Here is a 23,110-nt window from a genome sequence, read left to right as displayed (position 1 = left end):
ACAGGTATAATGCGTCTGAGCAAAGGGCCTCCCCGCATCACGTCGGAAGAGATGCAGACACGAGACATTACGGAAGAGTTCACCAAAGCTACTTCGAGTGCGTTCTGAATACTTCTAAAATACTGCCTGCTTCCTTGGTGTACAGGAGCTAATACCTTGTTGCAGAACTAGAAACTGGCCAACTCGTTAAAGATGAATTCTTCACCTTGTTTGAGTCCGTCGGGGCTTTGGAGGTGCGCAATCGACCTATATTCTCTCATCCGTTGGTTATCTGCTGCTTTTTTGTCTCTTGTGCAGGATATCTGCCATTGGAAGATGATCACTGACACGTGGACTGGGCAATCCGAGATTTTATAGATTATGGACTCCAAGATGGACAGTGGATACCTTGCGCCAGGCGATACATTAGACGATGATTACGACGTTATGAGGGAACTACTTCCGGAAGAAGTTGTGGGCATTATGGACCAACTTTTATGCCTGGAGGTATGGTGTAGTCGTGTCTTTCCTGTCATTTTGGGCGAGACATAGCTGATCGGAACGGTACAGGTAGCATGGCACATGGGCCATCCGTTATCTCAAACGCTTTTTACATCGATATATTTGGATCTCCTTCTCTGGCCGGTTCCATCGAGTCTTGAAGATGCCCAATTCCATCGATGCTCTCAAGCGGGCGGGCATGAACCTCAAAGTAATGAAGGGGACCAAGGTGGAGGAGGAGGTAATGGTGCAGACTTGGTCTCTATTGTTCTTAGGGCCTACTGTTTAGCGTTGGTCAAAGCCTGTGACCGTGTTATTGCAAGAGTAAGCTCAGAATATTATTATGAGGTTAGTATACCTATCTTATAGTATTCCCTGGGCTTGAACTCCGTTGACACCCAAAATAGGAAGAAGATTTTGTCACACAGTTATATAACCGGAAACTCCTGTCCAATGTCGAATCCTCCAAAGTCCATGCTCTTATTGAAGACGCCATATCCTGGCTTAACGACCATAATCAGGATATGTATAAGCCGGTCATGGAGGCGCTTGTCAGTCGATTGGTGTTTCGGAGGGAGTTTCTCAATGCCTTAGATCTGGATACTTCTGCGATGCAATACAGATCAACGGAGAATTTTCAGGCTTGCCTTGACCAGATACGCATCATCGAAAAGTCGATGGCAATTGGGAGACCTGTTGAGGAGTCATTCAGTCGTAAGATCCAGCGGCGTTTGGCTAGCACGGTCCCTCCACGGCCCATGGTCAGAATCGATCCAACAGATGCAATGGCTTTTCTCAAACGCTTATGTCAGGATGCTATTGACGTACAGGAGATTCTTGATTCTCGTAGCCCCTACGACTTGCAGGTAAGTAGGCCTATACCTTCCCCAGATGAACAATATCGCGTTATCTGACGTCTCGTTTAAAGAAATCGGTCTGGACATTGCAATCTCGAAAACCCCAACCCTCAGTTTATATTCGCTCTCTCACGCAAACATTTCTTCTTAACGAAATGCGCGTCCTCGGCACTCAATCCATTAAACAATTCTGTTATAATGATTTAATCGACCTTGTCCTGCCATGGAGTACGCTACTGGACAAGGAGAACGAGGACGTTGAAATACCTTCCGACCCCCGATTTCAGATTGCAAAACACATGGATATTTTCATTAAACGAGTCGCTCAGGTAATTTCATTTGCCGATATGTTTATACCTTTCTAATGCATAATAGCCATTTATTGATACTTACCGGGCGTCATGCCTCAATCGTTGCCGAATACGCCGCACACTTTGTCATTCGATCATTGATTGGGACCATCTTCAGGCTGAGGTGAGAGAACAGATACTTGAATCGCCCCTTTGTAAAACGATAATTTTAACATATTTATTGTTCGTAAGACTGAGGAGATCGACGTTCATCTTCGCAACTTGACTTCCGAACCTGCAGTTAGAATTAATGGAGACGAGCTCACGCACGCTTACCCGCTCAGCAGCTGGGTATATCATCAGAAACTAAGACAGGTCCGGCTCCTTCTACAACTTGGATTCGAGCTTTCTATATATTCCCCGGAGGAGTTTGCCGGTCTGTACTGGTATCTGTCTCATATATGCGGCACACACATTAGTCATTTGGAGCGGATACGTTCCTGCGTCGAAGCGGAGTATCAGAGAGGAATAGTCCAAGCCGGAAACGCTACACAAGCCAACATGGCTGAGCGAAAGCGGGCATTCGAGAGGACGTTCAAAGTCATTCATGGATATTTAACTGAGCTTCTCGCCATAGACGCGTTCGCGGTCGCTCTGCACGCGCTATACACCCTTATCCTACGGCACAACCTCCTTCCTTCAACATATCTAGCTTCTTCTAAACGCTACTCGTCAGAGAAGCTGCGCTACGAACTACGCATGAAGCCATTCTTCTCCGTGTCATTGCCAGAGCCACTTCCTTTCGAATACTTCGAAAGAGAAGTTACGCTGTCTGGCAGGAATGACGAGCAGGTTTTGAAAATGGGTCTGGCAGCAAGTGCCGAAGCAAGGAAAGTTTTAGAACAGAACTTAGCAGAGGGCCCGTTCTTAGGGTCCGAATCAACGGCAGGGAAAGCACCACAAGATAAGAAAAAGAATTTACAGTCTTCTGGCCTCGAGGAGGACTGGACCAGAGACGTCAAAGATTCTTTACGAGCTTGTATTGCGACAAGTATTGCCATTGGGTCGTTCAAAAAAGCTCTTTTGGCGAGCCCAGCACCATCATCGACGAAATCAGAGGCTGACACGATCGAACCTGTGGGTTCTTCGCCGAAACGATTGAATCTGTCTGTCGAGATTCCAGAATCCGGTTCCAAAGATCGCTGGCATGATTGGTGGATTGTGCCAAAGGTGTCGGAGGTTCTTCCTGTTCGGGGTGTTTAGCCGCTAACTACAAAATGCCTCCTGTTGATGTGCGGAGCACCTATATGTGGGTGTGGAAGGATGATGGCAATGCGACATTGGCCACCCTTGTATTAGGAAGGTATATCCATATCTGCCCTTACAACTAGCTATTATTCTTATTGTATAAAATAGGTAGAGGCACATAACTTTCTACAGGCTTTGTCGCCTAGACATGTGCCTAGCTCTAGCAGGGGTGAGAGGGTGAGAAAAATCCATGGTAAATAATTGTTTCATAAGTGGCCCAAGGTGCCAAAAAATTGTATATCCGAAAACCATAAGGAGCTAGCCTGTGAGCAAGGAAAACTCCTCCACTCACATTCCTGCAGCAACCAACAACCCCATCACACCCGAAAATGAGACTGGACGCGCCTTACAAGCACCCATTGAGTTATGGGCACCGCCTTGTTCAAATTGTTTCCACCTCTGGCCCTTCAAATCGACAATACGCTGATCGTAGTCCTCTGCTGTCACTGGTACGGCTACCTGGCGTCGTGGACAAGGCCTGCCACCATTGTCTTTTACAGTAATATGGACATTCGAGCCGATATTCCCCTCGCCGCGGTCGTTATTGTCCCGTTTGGAGCCACCCACTGGAACGCAGCAGTGGCCGCTTAGTTTACCGTTTGTAACTTGCATGTTCATGCTTCCTGGGCAGCACCGACGGATGCCGTTGGAGATGGAGCACGATTCAGTGAACTTGGAGGTGAGGCTGTTATCTTCTGGCGTAGTAGATTAGCAGCGTTTCTCTCAGAGAGCTATGGATGGCTTAGTACGGACCTGCCAGGGTAGAGAGCAGCATGGCGCCTAATGCCAAGGGTGTAATGAGGGTCTTCATGGTTAGTACGATGTCTTTTAAATATTTGTTTATGAGGTTCCAAATAAATGGCCGGTATGGAGTCAGCGGTTCGTAGCATGAGAAACCTGCAAAGTTTAAGAAAGTAATACTGCTTGAAGTACTGAGGGAGCCTAGTCCTAGAGGCACTGTATATATACTGATCATCATCAAGCCATCCTCAGCATACCTATCTTCATGATCTTAGTAGCGCTGTGAAGTGGTATCAAACATGAAGAACATGCTATATGCCATATTTATGACGTCCATATGGAGTATGGACAACCATGGAACTCAGGTGAATGCGTCAACAGCATGGCCGACCCGAAGTGAATGCAAGACAAAGAAATAGCGCTGAGGAACAAGCTCCAGAGTCACTCAAAATAAAACAAAAACAAGGCTCAGCACAGGCACACCTAAGTTTTCCACTCTGCCAAGTGTACTTATTTTTGTGCTGGCTTTCGACTTGTTTCGCAGTCAGCCTGGAGTACCCAAACTCATCGCGCGATGTTCCTCGTGCCCTCCGCTGTTCAGAAACCACTTAACTCTGGGAGAGGGAAGTGGGGGGTGGTGGAAGACAAGGCCGTGGGACCGGGAGCACACTGATTTATCAACAAGCCAAGCCAGACAATTGATATTTCAAGACATGCATTCTTCGCTTGTTATCCATCTAAGCATAATATTCGCAAATAATGGCCAATCAATCAATCGCCAAATATTCGTCAATGTCGACCCCAATACCCCTGGCCATTTCCACAATCCATCCTTCATTGACCGACGCGCTCGAGCTAACCGTAATATTCACGTTCAAGCACCATTTCTCTCCTCCATCAATTGCACCACCAGATGCAGCGGCTGCAGAAGACGCCGGGACAAGCAATCTCAGTCGCTGCAGCGTAGCTATCTCCGGAGAAATCGCGTCTGCAACGGGTAATGCCACGAGAGATGGATTCGGATCAATGGCGTGATATATTGCGAGGAGGCGTTCCAGAGAGAATGGCCGTGGGGTCAGAAAGTTTGTGATTCCTTTACGAGAGCCGAGGAGCGACAATGACGATGCCGGCGTAGACTTAGTGACTCGGGACTGCGCCCCTGATCTTTTACTGCTTTTGGTTGGTGTTTGAATTGGGTCATCAAAATCTTGATCTTGGCCTTGCAACTGAGATGCAAGGTTGAACCGGCCTCGACGACGAATCCGCTTCTTCTTTGAACTTGTGAACTTTGAAAAAAACACTGTATCGAGACGCTGGGGTATATACGCGGCCAGAAACGCCGCTGTGAGGACGAGAGTTGGTAGATAGGGAAATGCTGGCAGTTGAATCGTAGTCTTCGTGAGAGATGACGTACCATTCGTAGTGGATGAAGGGGTTTCGGACACGATATGATGGACGAGAATATGTTCGCCTTGCTGCTGAAACAGAGCACGGTTTTTAACAAGTAATTTAGAGAAATCCCACTCGCCGCCGGGTGGATTTTCTTGATTAACAATTGGAGACACGAACTTCGGCCAGAGCTTTTCAGATGCAGACCGAAAAAAAGGAACTGTACCCGCAGCAGGGCCAACCAAGGAGTCGTACAGCGTCGCTAGGAAGAGAGAGTATAGTTTCGTTGCGATCTCTTCGGGGAGATCAGCCACAGGTGGAGGCAACAACCTTGAAAGTATGGCAAGCATCTCATTTCGAGAATATGGCGGGAAATAGATATGTGGCACGCCTGCAACTTGCAGGAACAGAGGACGGGGCGTAAATCTCGACGCAAATATGACACATAACGAAGGGACCTATAAGTTTGAACCATGTCGTGTTAGTCCATGCAACTGAGAAGCATAAACAAATTTATAAAAGTTAGATATGGATAGTACCATCTCTCCCATTCTTGCTAATGCCGCCAGCAGCATTTGCCCGCCTTCTCGAAGCTCATCCACCCCATCCAACAGAAGCACATACTTCTCGCACCTCGTCTTCCCAAGAATGCCGCTCAAGACAGCAGGTAGTGTGCTAACATGCTCACACCGGACCGTGTCAATGATCTTCAGCCACTCTTTCTCCGCGCCATCACTAAATACCGGCCAGGTCGCATTTTGTATCGCTGCGATCACGCTAGTCACAATCTTCACCAATAGATGCCGTGCAGTAATACATTCCGCGACTCTAATAGTCGATGAGAGAAAGAGTGCCTTTGTCGAATGGTCACCTGGCGGGCCCTGTACGCCCTTCTGCTTTCTCTTTCTCATGGTATCTTTGGACGAAACGTTCGGTTGAGAACCGCACCCGGCATGCCTCCCATATTCTTCAAGGATTGTGCGCACCACGCTCGACTTCCCAGACCCCTGTGGTCCATGAATAAAAATGGCTGGTGGTGAAGGTAAAGTAGGCTGTGTTGTGACATCTTCATCAGTTAGTTTGATCAGTGCAGGAGAGCGTTTGAAAAGCTTCAATAGGGGCGTAGAAAGGACAGGATGACACGAACGCAGAGCAAAGTAATCAGTTGTCTGATTTGCAGGTCTCTACAGTGCCATTGTTGCGAGATCGATGCAATGAGCTCCTCCGGCAACGTCGAGCCCATACTTATTGTCTACGGTTAAAACCGTCGCGCGAGCCTCAAGAGGAGGATCAAGTCGCGTCGTGACTTCGTTCCTACAGCGGTTTGGGGTTCTGCTTGCGCATTTTATTCTCATTGTCATTCTTTTATATATTATTATCTTATTATCTGATATTATTATATTATTTTGTATTATTCAAAATACAATATCTAGTCCTCGATGGTCTAACGGTTATGATTTCCGCTTGTCATTGTTAAACATTAACAAGCGCGGGAGACCAGGGTTCGACTCCCTGTCGGGGAGTACTTTTTTTTTTTTTCCATCTTTTTACTAAACCCCCTCCCCCAAAGAAACTTTGTCGAAATGTCACTCTGGTCAGCCGGCTCTCCTTAATTCGAGGGATTCGATACATCCAGTCTACGGAATACAACATTTACGCTCGACCCGAGCTTTTTGAATCGAGTAATTCCTCCAGGGAAATAGGTTCAACAAAGTTGATGCTTATTGCTCGTGCTATGCTACGCTGATGCGCTAAAGCTCTGCAACTTAGTTTACTGTAACTGGGGGGGAATTTGGGGGAAAATTGGGGAATATGGGTACATCTATTCTAGATGAGAGGGCAATAAAAGGGTCATGATACAAGGCTGGTGGGGGTTATTCATCAAAAGTGGGGGGGAATCATAATCCGGGGAAAGCAATCGTGAATACAAAGCCTCGAAAGTAAAATGAGTAAAAGGAAAGTAAAAGTGTGTGCAGGTCAAACGGAGCATTTAGATGGCAGGCATTGAGATGTCAAGACGAATTCGGGAGACAGAGAGATACAGTCGACACGCGACATCCACCATGAATCTCCGATAAAATCCAAGGAAAACTTATTGTCGTTGTAGGATTTAATCAAGCCCTGGAAACAAAGATAAAAGTACAGCAGAGTCAAAGAAATGAAGGTAAAGAAAAAAACCTAGGATTGCATATCAAGAAAAGGGATGTCCGCCAAACCATGCTGATCTTGTCGGATTTCCTGGGTTCTGATCGCGGGATTGTGCGTGCGTATATCCAGAAAAATCAAAATGGTGATATCGACAGGATGGCAAACTGCATTCAAAGCAAGTGAAATGGCGCCAGTATTGCAAAAGGAATGAATTGGATGTTGTAGACAAGCAGCCCGTAATGTTGTGCAAAAGAATGGAGCACAAGTATGCATATCAATGTTAAAGTGGAAGCGGCACCGTCAAAAACATCGTAGGGGACAGCAGTGTATCCATATGAAAAGCAGCTGAGCTGTTGCTCTCAAGACATTGCTGGGTACAAAGGCCAAAAAGAGGGCTTGATGCGTATGGGCGAGTTGTACAACAGGGCGGATAGATATACCCTTGTACGAGAAACAAAACAATGCGTCATCAAGATTCAGAGAAGAGATCATGGGCCGAGATTTGCAAATCTGCTATATGGCAAGTCTTTTTTGTCATGATCATTGTGTTTGCACAGGGAATTTCTTTATCATTCTTCTCTTTCTTTTTTCTCGGGTTGCGGCCGTAATCATCATCAGTCATTTCGTCGTTTCATTTGGTGGTACAATCTGTAATGAGACAATAAAAGGACAGGGTCGACAGCAAAGGGGCCATTAATAAAGGCTAAAACCCTGAGCGCCGCCGTTAATTCCGTTCAAGACATTGGCCCCTTGTTGCGGAATCGGGCAGTAAATGGGGGTACTGGATTCAGATGTTGGGGCGGTGGATCCTCCATTCGACACTGAAGAGTCGCCTGTGATAACGGTCATAGAGGAGCCGGCGCTCATGCTGTCAGAAATGCTGGTATTGAATTGTGGTCCATATTGAGAAATGGTCGGATTGGAAAACGACTTGGACTGGGGATAAGGTCCGTTCTCTTCGCGTCCGTTAGGAGTAAGCTGGCCATTGGCGGCGCCATTAGTACGGCTCTGAGAATCAATGCTCATGATTTTTCCGGCAATGCGACGTCCATGAGGAGTTTGGCGGATAGAAGGAAGAATTGGTCGAACGGCCTCAATGAGTGCCACGCGCGTCTCAGGATCTGCATAGTCCATTGCGGTTTGGACGACATAGTTTGCAAAGGAATCTCGTAGCATTCTTTCAAGCTCGTTCACCGGCAACATCTCCTGAATAAGGAGGCGACGACTCTGAAAGTCGGCAGTTCGAAGGCATTTTTCAATGACATTGGAGCTAAATTTCTGCTTTGAAAGCATTGATACCTTTCCGATAAACGTTTGGCAGAGAGGTTCTGTAAAACGAGGTTCCGCGAGGTCCACTGCCAAAATTAGTAACTGACAAACAGCCAGGGAGACAAGTAAACTTACATATATATTGAACAACATAATTTCCAAAAGGATCTTGTACCAAAGTGTAGGAACTGGCTGTAATCTGTGCAATCAACTGTGCGCGCTGATCTCCAGAAGCATGGTCAATGCAACGCTGGAGGACACAGCATCCATGACGATGAGTGCCAACTGCAATACAACTTGCACCAACGGCATCATAAATGAACTAGGCAAACGAGTCGGCAATAGTCCACAATATAAATCATGAATAGGGGGATAATACCTGAGCGTCGGCAGCAGACAGTCGATTGAGACATTTTTGAATCACATGATTACCATTGAGATCTTGAACTAGATCTACCACCTTGTCGCGCAAAGCTTTTATTACAGTTTGAGTCTGGAAAATGCTGTGTCAGGCAATTGTCAAGACACCAAGGATGATTAGCATGAACATTACCTGCTCAGGGGTGGAAATAAATTCAATCATTTTCTGGAGTGCACGCGTCCCATGCTGATTCAAGGCAATGGAAACCAGCTGAGGAGCTGCATTGTTAATAAGAGCAGTGCGCTGTTCATCATTCGAGAACTCGAGGAGTTTCTGGCAAAGATAATTGCCAAACGGGTCTGAGAAATTTGAAATCAGCTACGATCTAAAAATCAACGCAATCATGATTGTTGACTAACCAGTCATCAGTTCGACAACATGCACATGTGTCTCCAAGAAGATCATTTGAACATTCTCGGGAATGCGCTCTTCCAATTTTCGCTGCAAATAGCGACAGCCATGTTGGTCCTTGCACAGCCCATACAGCTCACCTCGGTACTGTTCAAGTGGAACATTGGCGAATCGAGAGAAGGCGCCGGCCTCCGCCTCCCCATTTCGGCGGACTTGACCAACTCTTGCTGGATTTTCAAGGAATCGAGAGTAAGCCTGGAAAGGCTGTGCAAACGGGGGTTGAGAAGTAAGAACAAATCCATGATTCCCATTGCTTTGCATTGGGCTGGTAACCCAGGGCTGCATTCCATACCCGTAACTAGAATGTGGATAGCTATTCTTTGTGGGCGTGACGGTGCCGTTAACTTTCGCAGACATCGTGACAGGAGTCTTGATCTGCCCTGAGAAGGGCGCAGCAGTTACTTGGAAATTAGACTGTAAAGATTGCACATTGTGAATAGGCTCGCTGTGCTCCGACTGAGGAGTAGGGGGCGTATCATTAAGCTGGAGTGGGTTATGAGAGTGTGGAGTGATGACTCCGCTTCCATGGTGATCACTGCTCGATCCGGGAGGGGTAATATTTGTTGGAAAGCCACCATTCCTGATTGTTGGAACATCGCTTGTCGAATAAGACATCTGCAAAGAGGCCGGGCGACTGTTAGATGGTGTGTTGCTTGTGGTAGAGGGAGCGTAGCCTGAAAACCCTCCATCCAGTGAGGGTCGACTGATATGGCGAGTGTGATAGTTTCCATTGGACAATCCTGATGTTGTAACAGGAATGTGAGATTTATCATTTGAACTATCACTATGAAGCCAGCCAAAAGCATTTTGTGGCAAGCTCTGGTGGGATGAATGATGACGCTGATTAGCACGATATGTCTCAGGGACAGGAGTGCGAGAGTTCGCAAGATCCAATGCGGCAGAATTGGCTGAAAGCTACATTGAATTTATTAGAAATGAGGGTACTCAAGAAGATTGTTCTAGGAGTGCATACCATAGTGGGATCGTCGTCATGCCTGGTTAAAGTGGGGAATTTATCATCTGGATCAGTCATGCGCAAGTAGCTTTTCACGTCAGGGGTGGACATGCGTTCTTCTTCCTTTGGCTTATCATCATCCTCGTCGACAGAATGCTTGCCAGTATAAAATGCACCAAATCCCAAGGAGGGACCAAAACCACTGGTGCTGGATGCAGAAGATTGAATTGAAGACGGAAATGTAGTTGTCGATAATGAATATCTGCTCCTAAAGGGGAAATGAAGAGGTAAGCATCAAGGCAAGTCAGGGGACCTTGTGAGAGGAGAAACTCACATATGGCGGGGGCGATAAGCTGCAAAACCATTAGAATGGAAATCATGCTCAGAATTACGTCGCGAATTCATGGTTGAAGTAAAAGGTTCGCTGCCGTTGAGACCAAATGACGAATTTGCCTTGCTTGCTGTTGGAGAAGTGACCTGAGGAGAGAACAGGTTGCTAAATCGATTCGGGGTGGATTGGCCGTTGGAGATAGAGAATCGAGAGGGACGAGAAAAGGCAGTTGGAAATCCTGACTCGTGATACTCAGGGGGAGTGGTTGGCTCGCTGGCTGCCCCCCCGAGGTCGGTACGTGCCAAATCTCGAGCGATTTGGTCCATTTCTTGTTCCTCCTTCTCTTGCTGGAGGTTGAGGAGCTTCAAGTCGGCTTCAAATCTCTTCTTCTGCTCTCTCATATACTCAATGTGCTGTCGTTTTCTCTCAAACTACTGTCAAGTTAGATGTGCGAGGTGCAGAGAAAGCATGGGAAGCATGTAAAAGAGAAGTGGAGGAAAGAGGATGAAGGATAAAGGTAAGGGAAGTATTAAGGTTGAGTGATAGGAAATAAGGAAAGACAAAGTGAGGAGCTCACAAGCTGTGACTTATGGAGTCGAGTGGCCTAGGACAGTAAGGAAAAGCTGGTCAGTAAAACAAATACGTAAAGGGCGAAAAAAGGAAGCAAGAAGACATAGAACACAATCGTATGTGAGCTCGAGTGAAATAACCTCACTTCAGCGCAAATAGAGGAGGAACACAATCACTCAAATCCAATCACGCAATTTTCAGCCAGTAGAAGGGAAATACCCACAGATGACAGTATATCCAACGACTCCGGTAACAAAGGGGGCTGCGGACCGAAGCTCATCCATGGTGAAAACTTGGTGGAGTCTGTGGTGAATCGGCGTTGGATCGTCGAACGGATATCTGAACTGGCCGCGTGATTAAAACTCGATTGGCCGGCCGGAGGCGATGGGAAGTTGGAGAAGGGAGATTCCGAGAGAGAGGATCGAGGAGAGGCAAGACCGAGCTCGTCGAGCCGCTCATTGACACCATTTCTGTACGTCATATCCGCGGACATCTAATATTCCGGTCAATGGGTGAGCATTGTCTGCCTGGCGCACACAATTGAGGCAACGGTGGATTGAATGGTTAAAACTGCAAAACGAGTGACCTTAACCAAGCCATAGACCTGGAAAAGCAGAAACGAAAGAATAGAGAGAAAAATAGAGAAAAGAAATGAGCAGAGTGGGAAGCGAAAGATCAGGCGGGGAATAGAGGCATGGAGAAGAGAGAGATGAAGACGTTGGGAGCTTGCAGACCGGGGGGGTTGTTGGGAAGTTTGGGACGGGATGTTTGGCGCTGTTGTGTTAGTCCAACCCAAAGAACGGGGGAGGACTGGTCTTACAAACACCGTCTTACAAATAACGCGAGCTCAAAATCACTGGCTCTAGCGAACCCGACAATTGATAAATCAAGACAAAGGAACTTACGGCTTCGCATTCGGATTCTCTCGGCTCTCAAGGATTGGTGGTGCCCGGTGCGTCGTTAAATTGAGCTTTCTTGGGTACTTTGCCCGACTGCTCCGGGGAACCTTGAAAAATCGTGGACGGATTCTTCTTATCTGAAAAACTTATCGGTCGCTGTATTCCCGTCTACGAGCTATGAGATATGAAGCTTCTCTCTGCGGGACTGTCAAGCTAGACTGAACAATGGAGAGAGACCAAATAGCGATCTGGCGCGGTGGTCTGATGCTGTCTTTCCGGTGAGCCCGTGTTTGTCAAAATATAGGGGGAGGGATCACATTCAAGGGATCCCTCAGTCTGAGTCTGTGAATGATTCCGGCAAAGATGAATCAACAGGGCTCACAGTCGTATGGTTCATCCTGCGCGGAGGCAAAGAACAAGCAATAGTAGGGGAACAAGGAGAAAACGACGGATTCTGAGGGGACAAAAGGGACGAGAGGAGACCTGTTGTACAGACCAACCCATCAATGGCTCTGCGCACAAAGCATTGAGGGAAGATGAGAGGAGAAGAGGGGAGGAGTAGAGAAGAGGGAAGAGGAGAGTCTTTTGCGATAGTGACCTGTGTGATCGATGGCGGGGGTTGAATCCAGCACTGCAGACGCAGGTCGGGGGGGCGAGGCGACGCCGCGACGGTCTGGACGAATGGCGGAAGGAAGAATGGTTAGCCTGCCGCCTAGCCTCCCGGAATGTCGAATTTCTGCTGCGTCTGATTGGAATGGCGCGGGCGCAAATTCAGCGAAACCGAGCAAATGGCGTTGCGTCAGGCAGAGGTACCCGCTACCTGATTCCACTGAGGGGTCACCGCCTGTTTCATAGCCCAACCAGCCCGAGCGGCAGCTGGACCGCCAACGCCCGCCATGTACCGTGGACTTCCTTGCCCAACGGCCCCAACGCACGGCCTGTCAACCGTTCGCCGTGACACAAAAGCAATTATTATCCCTCTTCGGTCTCTGAACCACGAAGGCTGCTGGTCTCTAAGGCCGTGATCCGGTTGCACTGGACTATCCCATTCTCCCAGATCCAATTTGGCCAGGGAGCCTCGCTTGCGGGTTAACCAGCCGTCCGGCCTCTAGACATCCCCATCTCAACGGACAGAGCTCCGTTTGTATGCAGCTACAGATCACGGAGGACGTACTGCGTACTGTACACCCCTACGCACATACATATGTAGGGCGGATGTACGCATAACTCCCTCTGTCTTTGCGTCCTATCATTGAGAGGCAACGTGGATTGCGTTGAGTCCACAGTTAGAACAACACAGGTCGAAGTCCCCTGGCATTGCTGGCGCTCACTTGGTCTGTTTCAAGAGGCCCAGAACATGCCACTTCCTGCAGCCTTGGTGTCGGATCACAAGTGGCTACGGATGAGAAACAGTCGACAAGGGTCTTGACGATCCAACTTTCGCCTCACAGTAAGATGTCCATGCTGGGGCTGGGAAGCTCGTCTATCAACCAGAACCACCAGACAGGATTCCCATCTCCGTTTTTCGTATTAACAACTCGCTACACACTTTGTCGACAAATAAAATAGTTGACTCGCTTGTAGATTCCCTCCACATATCGCAATTGCGATCGTCTTAAACCTGAAACAGCGCCATCCCCAGATACCAGTCGCCATGCAAAATCGTCAACGGAGGAGAGCTCTAGGGCACACGAATTGAACTTCCACCTTACTATTGAAATCCCCCCCCCCTCTCTCTCTTAGTCGATGTATGTACTATGTAGACTACATGATTCAGGCGTACTGTATATGGAAATAGAAAAAAGCAAATCAATCCTTGAAATTGTCAAATCAACCAATCCATCAAAGCTCCGACAAGGGCACCAGCAAATCCCCTCGAACAGGGAATTGCAAATGGGCTTTTTTTTGCATTTTGCACCCTGACAAGCGTTCCGAACCCGAGCTTGCCACGATTCACCCGCCCACTGCGCAGGTTAACGAACTAACTCCCCTTCCCGCATGCCATGCATGTAATACGCGCTGACTGATCCGAAGCTCTGCGAGGGACCAATGATATCATCCATCATATTCACGGAGTTTTCTGGGCTGGTAAAGATTTCCGACCGAATGATCCCCAAGCTTTATCGGGTTGATCTGCACAGGACAGAGCAGGAATTCGGCTAGGGAGGGGGGAGTGGAAGTGAGGAGTAACGACTGATCAGCTCGACAAGGTTAAAATACAGTCACTGGTCGCTGTGCAACGTGCAGGACTTGACATCGTTATGGAGGATGGGGTATCCATGAAGCTACGCGAGACTATTGCTAAGTTAATGCCTTGGGGAGCATGCGACATCGCATCTTTGCGTAGAAAGGCTTGGAAGACGAGGGGCCGGTGTGAACTAAACAGATTGTTGATGGATGGATTCCAATATAGCTGATTACATCGATCGTGAGGTACACGGGCCCCATTACACCACCCACAAAAACATCGAAACAGCTGATCTGATCCATCCACGCCGGGGGATCGCCGACTGTTGGAGTATTGGGCGCCCAAGTCAACGAGGCCATGCCTGAATGAAGCAAAGGTACCTGATCTGTGTTCCATTCGCTCTATGTCCAGGTCTCAAAGTTATCTCATTGAATAAATAGGACCACATCCCGCTGCACTACCTTCCCCGACCCCATCCAGTTACCCCACACTCGTGCATTTGAGTTATTGGAGCCGAGCCAATTCATGGAGTCTCCCGTTAACTATGCGAGCTGGATGGAGCGACTTCTATCAGGTGGAAAAGAAGAGATTGCAAGGCGATATGCTTGATAATCGCCTGCTCTCTAGTCTAGTCCGCTGTCCAGGTACCGCTATACGCTCGTTCTCGTAGCCAGCATGCAAAATAGCTGTTCTGATGATTACCGACGAATTGGGTCGAGGGGAATCGCGATAAAACGCCGATGCGGCACCTCGGAAAATGGCCCAACCTTGAAGAAATCCGATAGCAGTGCATAGTTATCCTTTCCCCTCCCGGATTGAAGACCGGCCGGGGCCGTGGCTCCACGGTAGCGTCTCAAGAAGTCATCGCGAACTGATATAAAAAGCACTTCTTTTCGGGTTCGGGCATCCCGTTTCGCCATGCCAGATTAAACCCGACAACGCGTGACCTCCAGGGTAATTTGGAGGGACAAGACCGACACTATCCGGGCTCTAGTATTCAAGGGGGAACGGCTCCCGTGATTGCGCACGTTGGGGAGGGGAAGCCGGCATTTTCTGTTCATTGGTGGAAAACTGGAAAACGAGGAAGTATTGCCAGTATTCCTCCAATTGATTTTGCACCAAGTCATTGTCCCAGAAGCTCTTCCTCATGCGGTCTTTCGAAGCCCCTTTCACAATGGCATTTCGCTGCGGGGGGCGCTGCTTCCGGCGCCCGGTATTACTGTTTATCCGTAAGAGTCAATTTAGCGCCGTGCCGCGCGGCTAATTTACGCGGATTAAATATTTCCCGTGTTATCGTGAGGGTTCCCTCCATTTGTTAGTCATCAAAAAAGATATCGGAATGAGTTCCTCGCCAGCGCGGAGCGGTAATGTCGAGCTGCCATTTACCACATTGTGCGCCTTTCCCTTGCTGATGGAAGGCCTATAGTTTGTGAATTAGTTTAACCAATTATGCCCCCGAAAAAACGGCCGCAGGGTGCTGCCCAGCAGAACCCGTCCGCGGATTCTCTAAACGTTTGTACTTCTCGAGTTTGCGCTTTTCTTCGTGCAAAGCGTGATCTTCCTGTAGATTTAATAGAAACGCTAATATACCCGCATAGTCTACTTCAGATCCCTCAGCTCAAAGTAGCACGGGCGCATCAGGTATGCCTGCCGGAAACTCCAAGCGGAAACGGACCGGGGACATAAAGGCTGCGCCAGCCGAAAGCCAGGGCAAGGAGGGTGGTGCTGATGCCAGAAGAAAGAGTGGCCCAGCTGGTGAGCGTAAAGGCAGAGGCCATGATGTGCGTCCATCTAAGCCGCTATTTCTATGCAAGAGAGTGAAGGCATCAGCTCACGGAACATTTTGCGTTTAGGACTTTGAAGACCTTCTTCAACCTTTTTACTATAACAAATCCCTGACCGATCCGATCAACACTGAAAAGGACAAGTGGAATCTTCTTCCTGCATTTTTGAAGGTGAAAGGGCTCGTCAAGCAACATATCGACTCGTACAACTACTTCGTCGAGGTACAGCTGAAAAAGATCGTCCAAGCGAGTGCTGAAATCCGTAGTGATGTGGACCCAAACTTCTACATCAGGTTTGCGCTGCCACTTAATTTAATTGGGAAAATAACGAGGACGTCGAGCTAACTAGGTTTTCCTATTTTTCAGATTTCACGATATTTATCTCGGCAGCCCCCGCCGAGCAGATGAAGAGCAGTCAGAAGATGCGCGCTTCAAAATCGAATCGACCGTTACCCCAAACGAATGTAGACTACGGGATATGACCTATGCTGCGCCGATCCTGGTTGATTTTGAATACGTCCGTGGACGGCAACGAGTGAAGCGGAATGGAACAGCGATTGGCCGCATGCCGGTCATGCTTCGAAGCTCAAAATGCGTGCTTTCGAAAAAATCACCGCGTGAAATGTACCTATTACACGAATGTCCCTTGGATCCGGGAGGCTACTTCATCGTAAACGGAACGGAAAAGGTGATTCTTGTGCAGGAGCAGCTGAGCAAGAACAGAGTCATCGTGGAAACGGATCCGAAGAAAGAGATTGTTCAGGCCTCTGTCACCAGGTACGGAACTAGTTTTTGTTTCCCTCTTCTTTTAAGTATATATATATATATATATATATTTGATATGACCTTCTGAGTTCTGATAATTCTATAGTTCGTCGAACGAGAGAAAATCCAAGAGTTACGTCATCCTTAAGAAGGATCGGATATATCTAAGACATAACGTTCTTAGTGATGATATACCTGTCGTTATTTTATTAAAGGCCATGGGAATACAGTCTGATAAGGAAATGTTGCTTCTCGTGGCTGGAGTAGACAGCGTATACCAGGAAGACTTCGCTATCAATTTCGAAGAATCTATCAAACTTGGAATATATACGCAACAACAAGCACTGGAATACCTTGGATCACATATTAAAATCACCCGAAAACCTAATGGCTTTGGTGGAGGCCGTCGAAATTATATTCAGGAGGCAGTCGAGGCCATCGCTTCAGTTATCATTTCTCATGTTCAGGTGGAGAACATGAACTTTCGCCCCAAAGCTTTGTACGTGGCTCACATGGCTCGTCGAGTTTTAATGGCAAAGCATGATTCGAGTTTGGTTGATGATCGCGACTATGTCGGTAATAAACGATTGGAATTGGCCGGCCAGCTCCTTGCGTTATTGTTTGAGGACCTGTTTAAGAAGTTTTGCTTCGATATTAAAATGAACATCGATAAGGTGCTGAAGAAGCCTGTACGAACCGAAGCCTTCGACGCGTTCAGCGTGGTTGCAATCCACGGAAATCATATCACGCAGGGCATGAATCGCGCTATATCCACGGGCAACTGGAGTCTCAAGCGGTTTCGCATGGAGCGTGCAGGAGTTACCCATGTGCTCAGTCGATTAAGCTACATATCTGCACTGGGTATGATGACTCGTATATCCAGTCAGTTCGAAAAAACTCGGAAAGTCAGCGGTCCTCGAGCTCTCCAACCCTCCCAATTTGGCATGCTTTGTCCCTCTGATACCCCTGAGGGTGAAGCCTGCGGTCTCGTCAAGAATCTTGCGCTCATGACACATATCACTACGAATGACGAGGAAGAGCCGGTGAGGAAACTTGTGTTTGCTTTAGGTGCTGAAGATGTGCAGGCGGTGGGAGGACGGGAGTTTTACGGCCAAGGAGCATATATTATATTCTTAAACGGTTCGCCTATTGCTTTGACTCGCCGCCCAAAACATTTCTTAAACTCGTTCCGAAGGTTGAGACGAATGGGCCGGGTCTCGGAGTTTGTGAGCGTATACATTAACCATCACCAAAGTGCCGTCCATATTGCTACTGATGATGGCCGAATTTGTCGTCCACTGATCATTGTCGAGAACCAGAAGTCGAAGGTTACCGATCTCCATCTTGGCATGCTGCGCAATGGAACAATGGAATTCGATGACTTCCTCGCTCAAGGTCTCGTCGAATATCTTGATGTTAACGAAGAAAACGATTCTTACATTGCGGTATACGAGAATGAGATAAATGAAAATACTACCCACCTGGAAATCGAACCTTTCACTATTCTTGGTGCTGTCGCCGGCCTTATTCCTTATCCACACCACAATCAGTCACCCCGAAATACCTACCAATGCGCCATGGGTAAACAAGCCATAGGTGCTATTGCAAATAATCAGTTCTTACGCATTGACTCTTTACTTTACACAATGGTTTATCCTCAGAAACCTATGGTCAAGACGAGGACCATAGAACTTGTAAAATATGACAAATTACCAGCTGGTCAAAGTGCCACGGTCGCTGTTATGAGTTACTCCGGCTACGATATCGAGGACGCATTGGTACTGAACAAAGGGTCAGTAGACCGTGGATTTGGACGCTGCCAGGTCTTCCGTAAGTATTCAGCGAATCTCAAGAGCTATTCAAACGGAACAAAGGATCGATTACTGGGACCCGACCGCCAGGATGGTGTGCCTATTCGTAAGCACGCCCTACTTGATAACGACGGATTGGCAGCTGTGGGAGAGAAGGTGAGTAGCGGCGAGGTTTACATCAATAAAGCAACGCCTGAGAATGCTTTGTCTTCCGGAATTACTGGCTCAGACGCTGGAGGGCCGATTGCATACATTCCATCTCCACAAACCTACAAACTTCCGGATCCAAGCTACATCGATAAAGTCATGATATCTACGACGGAAGGCGAAAATCAACTCCTCAAAGTACAAACACGACAAACCCGTCGCCCAGAGGTTGGCGACAAATTTTCATCCCGCCACGGACAGAAAGGTGTTGTAGGCATCATTGCTGAACAAGCCGATATGCCTTTTACCGACCAGGGCATAGTCCCAGATATCATCATGAACCCACACGGTTTTCCCTCTCGTATGACAGTCGGTAAAATGCTCGAACTTGTCGCCGGCAAAGCCGGCATCCTCTCAGGCCAATTTGGTTACGGCACTGCTTTTGGTGGCAGCCCTGTCGAAGAAATGTCAGCCATACTCATCTCCAAGGGCTTCAACTATGGTGGCAAGGATTATCTCACCTCTGGTATTACGGGCGAAGCCCTCCCCGCCTACGTGTTCACTGGACCTATTTACTACCAGAAACTCAAACATATGGTCCAAGATAAGATGCACTCCCGAGCTCGTGGACCGCGGGCTATCCTCACTCGCCAGCCTACCGAAGGTCGATCACGGGATGGTGGTCTCCGCCTGGGAGAGATGGAGCGTGATTGTCTCATTGCATACGGTACCAGTCAATTGCTTCTGGAGCGATTAATGATTTCCTCTGATCGGCACGAAGTTGATGTGTGCGAAAACTGCGGTTTTATGGGCTACTTGGGCTGGTGTCAGCGCTGCAAGACGTCAAGAGGAGTGGTGAAAATGGTGATTCCGTATGCAGCGAAGTTACTGGTTCAGGAGCTTTTCAGCATGAATGTAGTTGCACGGCTTAAGCTCGCGGATGAGTTCCCCGAAGAGAGAGGAATGTGACAGCGATTTGAGCGACTGCTTGAGTTTAATAAAAATTTCCTGCAACTCCTTCTAGAACTAATTTCATGTTTATTTACGGACCTTGGAAAAAAAAAGTATTTTACCTGCATAGGGATGGATATGAAGCATGGAGTTAACGGGATGTATCTACAAACCGAATTAGATTTATAGTCGTGCTATGTATAACAGTCAGTTTTAACAGATCATCTTTGGAGGGTGTAACGTTTTCCAAGTGTGTTCGTAGGCAGATCGATTGAAATCCAATCCATTTAGGTATTTATTTCCCCGTAAAAAAAGACTTTCCAGCAAACTGGGGTATCACTCATACATGTACAGACATATCAAGTAACAACAGTGGTCACCCAAGATCATCCTTCGATCTAAGAGCACCTAAGGCCTGTGCCTAGCCATACTACGCCATGGTTTTATCCTTGTTCATTAGCCCTAAAGTTCCAAGTCAAAACGCCCGCTACACCCAAGAAGAAAAGGCGATACGGAGGTAACAAAATCGAGCATGACCCGCTTCACAAATGCCACTCGTCCACGGCACTCCCAGAAGCAACCAAAAGGCTCGGTATTCCTGCGCGCCCTCCCTTGCTGAAGTCCCGTTCATCATCCTCGTAATCTTTAAGTAAATCGAGGCGGTCCGGCAAATTGTCGAATTTCACGAGAGAGATCGGTCCTGGATATTGATATGATGCAAGGTTTTCCGGAAAGTTATATCCTAAAAGTGAATGACGGATGGCTCTAGTTGGTTTCGAGTCCCGGTCAGTTGTGAGCCTCTTACCCGTGGCAAGCGAGTAGAGCTGGACAGTTCGTTGTTCGGATGCTATGGCCCGTTAATAGGAATGAAATTTCGGGTGGAAGGAGGTGGAAGACAAACAACAAGCGAGAAGACCCAGTTCCGGACAGACATCTATATTATTAAAGATATTGCACTGCACATCGTAAAAGTTCAGATAGGGTGTAGTCGCTTTATGACTCGGGTTATTAGGCCGAGGGCGGTCATCTGTGCGATGAGACGCGAATCGAAGATCGTACATGCTCAGCTATCCGATACAAATACCGCATTAGCATTATAGATCTTCTCGCGCGGTAAAGAGAATTGACAAAATGGCATCCGGTGGAATATTTCTCAAGAGGAGTTTCATTGACATACTGTAAGATTCGCCCCAGCAACGACAATCCTCCAGTCGTCTAGCTTTCTAAGAGACTGTACGCCATGTGCATGCTGGAGCCTGGCGACTGAGCCTTGACTTCTAACATCGTAAAGCCACACCTTTGAACTAGTCGCACCCGCAATGATCACATTTCGACTGAGCCAGTCGACAGATCGAATAGGCGATTTGAACTTCTTAGCTGTGGCAAGTATCCACTGACTCTCGTTGTTGGAAACAGTAATCAAGTCCATACCACAACCCACTGTGAACGTAGTAGTAGCAGTATCCGGCGAAGGGGCAATGTTGCAATTCGACCATCCGGGACGGCTAACACAAACCAAAGGTCCTGTATCCGTGTCATTACATAAAGTAAGAGGATGCTGAAGTAGTTTGAAGTCGAGGGGTGTTCCATACCGTCGAACGTCTCCCCTCGGCGAAAGTCAGGATCATTCGTCGTCAGCAGCTTTCCAATAGTCAGATTGACGCTTAAGCCCATAAGGTTATGAGATAGTGCCCTTCAAAGAGAGTTAATAGGGATATATTCCAGGAGTCTAGAAACCGGGAAAATCATTGAAACTTACATCATATGTCCGGCATGAGAAATTGAAATCGATTCAATCTATGTCTGGTTAGGCCCTAAATAGGAAAACATTTCTAACTCTGTCGCACATACATAGTCATCACGCCTCCCCATAAAATCATGGCAGTGGTCTGTAGGGTCGTATCTCCATGGATATTCTGGAGATCGAGGAGGGAAAGCACTTGTAGCTCATGTCAGCGAGCTTGATATAAATGCACAAGGTGAAGCGTACCAAAATCCAGAAGGACCAGCTACATTTAGAGCTAGATAGAATGTACATCAGCGCCCAAACCAAGATTAATGTTGAGAGACTCAAAGCTGGTGTAAATATAACTTACTTGTAAAAAGCCGTGCTGTACGAGGGTCTCTCTCCACGTTTTTCACTGTCAGTCCGGCATTCCAAGAGCGAACGTCGACGAGGGTGTCACGCCCAAGAAGACCAACGCAGGCCTTGCTACGGTCGCGGATAGAAGCATTTGCACGTGGTCCATGCTGTCCGATCTCTCGTTGGAGCCCCAAGTTCCCGAAAAGAGGATGATGGAGAATCCTTGAGGGCGTGATCCTCTCCGAGGCCAGACGTTCTTCAAACGACTCAACCTTCTTTCGTTTCTATTAACTTTTGATCAGCATTTTCGAGATGGAGAATCTAAAGCAAAGGATAAGGTACCCACCGCTACAGACTCTTCCCGCTTGCTAACCTCCCCTCTCGAGTATCTGGAGCCTTGGGGAACTTGGTAATTTTCCTGAAGCTTAAAATATCTTTTCTTATCCGGGTCTAGGGAGAAAGGTCAGGACTATGCCATGAAAAGCAATTTATAAGGCATAAAACCAATAACAGAGAATAATTGCAGCCAGCAGACAGTGTGGTTTCCACACAGTAGTAGCCTCTTTCTAGTCCATGGCTCCCAATATGTCATGCAGTGCGGGTCGTTTGTCAAAGCCCTTGTTTGTTCAAAAAGATGCAAGATGGGAAAAGGAAGCAGAATAATCGGCTTGACTTGCAAGACAGCCATCAAGCCTAGCAACAACAAGTGTGCTCCTCACGCGTAGGTCCACACCCAAAGAAACCAAAAAGAGAAACATGCAGTCTCTCATCACTCGTCGCCGAGAACAAGACTGAGATCATGCTTGTTGAGGCAAAAAGAGAAGCCTTCCTTACCATAGTAGAACCCAGGAATTTTGCGCACTTCCATTGTCCTGTTCTCTCCAGTCATTTGACACATTGAAGATTGTCTGCAAATGAGAAAAATGGATGGTGAAGAAAGCAATCTCAAGGGATGCAAAACAGGGGACGCTCCCCAGCAGCAGCCCAAGGAGAGTTCATCGCACGTGAGAAGGAACCCAATTATATAATCATAAAAGTTGGCCTTGAGAAAGGCCTGGTATTCTATTATATAAAGTGATGCAGTTGAGCAGGTGAATCTTAGTCCTAACAGTGTGAGGTCGGCATGACTTTGTGGTGTGCCATCAACTATCTGAATTCTAGGTATGGAAGAAGTTGCACGAATCCTTACTTGGGCTTCTGACATCTAACTCTCTACGCTTAATAAATAACTTCTGGCTAGTTAACTAACCGGGTAGCTAGAGGAATACCAAAATCCACTGTCCCTATGCACAAGTGCTATGAGCAATAGACA

At 47.5% G+C, this 23,110-nt stretch overlaps 7 protein-coding genes and 1 non-coding gene across 8 annotated transcripts; 4 read left to right on the top strand and 4 right to left on the bottom strand.

The window, feature by feature from the left end:
- Positions 1 to 9: 9 nt before the first annotated feature.
- Positions 10 to 1,702, top strand: D8B26_006455 (uncharacterized protein; the record flags this gene model as incomplete). Its single annotated transcript, XM_003069575.2, has 6 exons — positions 10 to 97; positions 166 to 233; positions 358 to 486; positions 550 to 828; positions 888 to 1,346; positions 1,409 to 1,702. 6 exons carry the CDS (start codon positions 10 to 12, stop codon positions 1,700 to 1,702), a joined length of 1,317 nt encoding a protein of 438 aa, XP_003069621.2.
- On the top strand, positions 1,407 to 3,020 carry D8B26_006454 (uncharacterized protein). Its single transcript, XM_066125188.1, has 2 exons — positions 1,407 to 1,811; positions 1,880 to 3,020. The coding sequence occupies exon 2, from the start codon at positions 2,189 to 2,191 to the stop codon at positions 2,888 to 2,890; it is 702 nt and encodes a 233-aa protein (XP_065981269.1). The 5' UTR covers positions 1,407 to 1,811; positions 1,880 to 2,188; the 3' UTR covers positions 2,891 to 3,020.
- Positions 3,021 to 3,223: 203 nt separating this feature from the next.
- D8B26_006453 (uncharacterized protein) lies at positions 3,224 to 3,746 on the bottom strand (the record flags this gene model as incomplete). The annotated part of the gene is made up of 2 exons (XM_066125187.1): positions 3,224 to 3,630; positions 3,689 to 3,746. 2 exons carry the CDS (start codon positions 3,744 to 3,746, stop codon positions 3,224 to 3,226), a joined length of 465 nt encoding a protein of 154 aa, XP_065981268.1.
- A 643-nt stretch (positions 3,747 to 4,389) lies between these two features.
- D8B26_006452 (uncharacterized protein) lies at positions 4,390 to 6,340 on the bottom strand. The gene is made up of 3 exons (XM_003069576.2): positions 6,213 to 6,340; positions 5,605 to 6,117; positions 4,390 to 5,523 (listed from the first exon to the last, which is right to left on the bottom strand). Exons 1-3 carry the CDS (start codon positions 6,306 to 6,308, stop codon positions 4,444 to 4,446), a joined length of 1,689 nt encoding a protein of 562 aa, XP_003069622.1. The 5' UTR covers positions 6,309 to 6,340; the 3' UTR covers positions 4,390 to 4,443.
- A 158-nt stretch (positions 6,341 to 6,498) lies between these two features.
- Positions 6,499 to 6,588, top strand: D8B26_006451. Its single transcript has one exon. It is a non-coding gene; the product is annotated as a tRNA-Asp (tRNA).
- Positions 6,589 to 6,781: 193 nt separating this feature from the next.
- On the bottom strand, positions 6,782 to 11,891 carry D8B26_006450 (uncharacterized protein). Its single transcript, XM_066125186.1, has 9 exons — positions 11,394 to 11,891; positions 11,178 to 11,204; positions 10,604 to 11,031; positions 10,288 to 10,537; positions 9,263 to 10,229; positions 9,036 to 9,202; positions 8,862 to 8,975; positions 8,618 to 8,804; positions 6,782 to 8,568 (listed from the first exon to the last, which is right to left on the bottom strand). Exons 1-9 carry the CDS (start codon positions 11,661 to 11,663, stop codon positions 7,907 to 7,909), a joined length of 3,072 nt encoding a protein of 1,023 aa, XP_065981267.1. The 5' UTR covers positions 11,664 to 11,891; the 3' UTR covers positions 6,782 to 7,906.
- A 3,781-nt stretch (positions 11,892 to 15,672) lies between these two features.
- On the top strand, positions 15,673 to 19,779 carry RET1 (DNA-directed RNA polymerase III core subunit ret1). Its single transcript, XM_003069578.2, has 5 exons — positions 15,673 to 15,769; positions 15,856 to 16,038; positions 16,111 to 16,334; positions 16,408 to 16,818; positions 16,913 to 19,779. The coding sequence occupies exons 1-5, from the start codon at positions 15,707 to 15,709 to the stop codon at positions 19,731 to 19,733; spliced, it is 3,702 nt and encodes a 1,233-aa protein (XP_003069624.2). The 5' UTR covers positions 15,673 to 15,706; the 3' UTR covers positions 19,734 to 19,779.
- A 341-nt stretch (positions 19,780 to 20,120) lies between these two features.
- Positions 20,121 to 22,666, bottom strand: D8B26_006448 (uncharacterized protein; the record flags this gene model as incomplete). The annotated part of the gene is made up of 10 exons (XM_066125185.1): positions 20,121 to 20,562; positions 20,617 to 20,782; positions 20,893 to 21,239; positions 21,308 to 21,408; positions 21,475 to 21,512; positions 21,567 to 21,654; positions 21,706 to 21,736; positions 21,812 to 22,082; positions 22,145 to 22,248; positions 22,633 to 22,666. The coding sequence occupies 10 exons, from the start codon at positions 22,664 to 22,666 to the stop codon at positions 20,258 to 20,260; spliced, it is 1,485 nt and encodes a 494-aa protein (XP_065981266.1). The 3' UTR covers positions 20,121 to 20,257.
- Between the last annotated feature and the right edge of the window lie 444 nt (positions 22,667 to 23,110).

This window comes from Coccidioides posadasii, chromosome 3 (genome assembly GCF_018416015.2).
Source record: "Coccidioides posadasii str. Silveira chromosome 3, complete sequence".
Taxonomy (NCBI): Eukaryota; Fungi; Ascomycota; class Eurotiomycetes; order Onygenales; family Onygenaceae; genus Coccidioides; species Coccidioides posadasii.
This window is presented reverse-complemented; position numbering and strand designations above follow the sequence as displayed.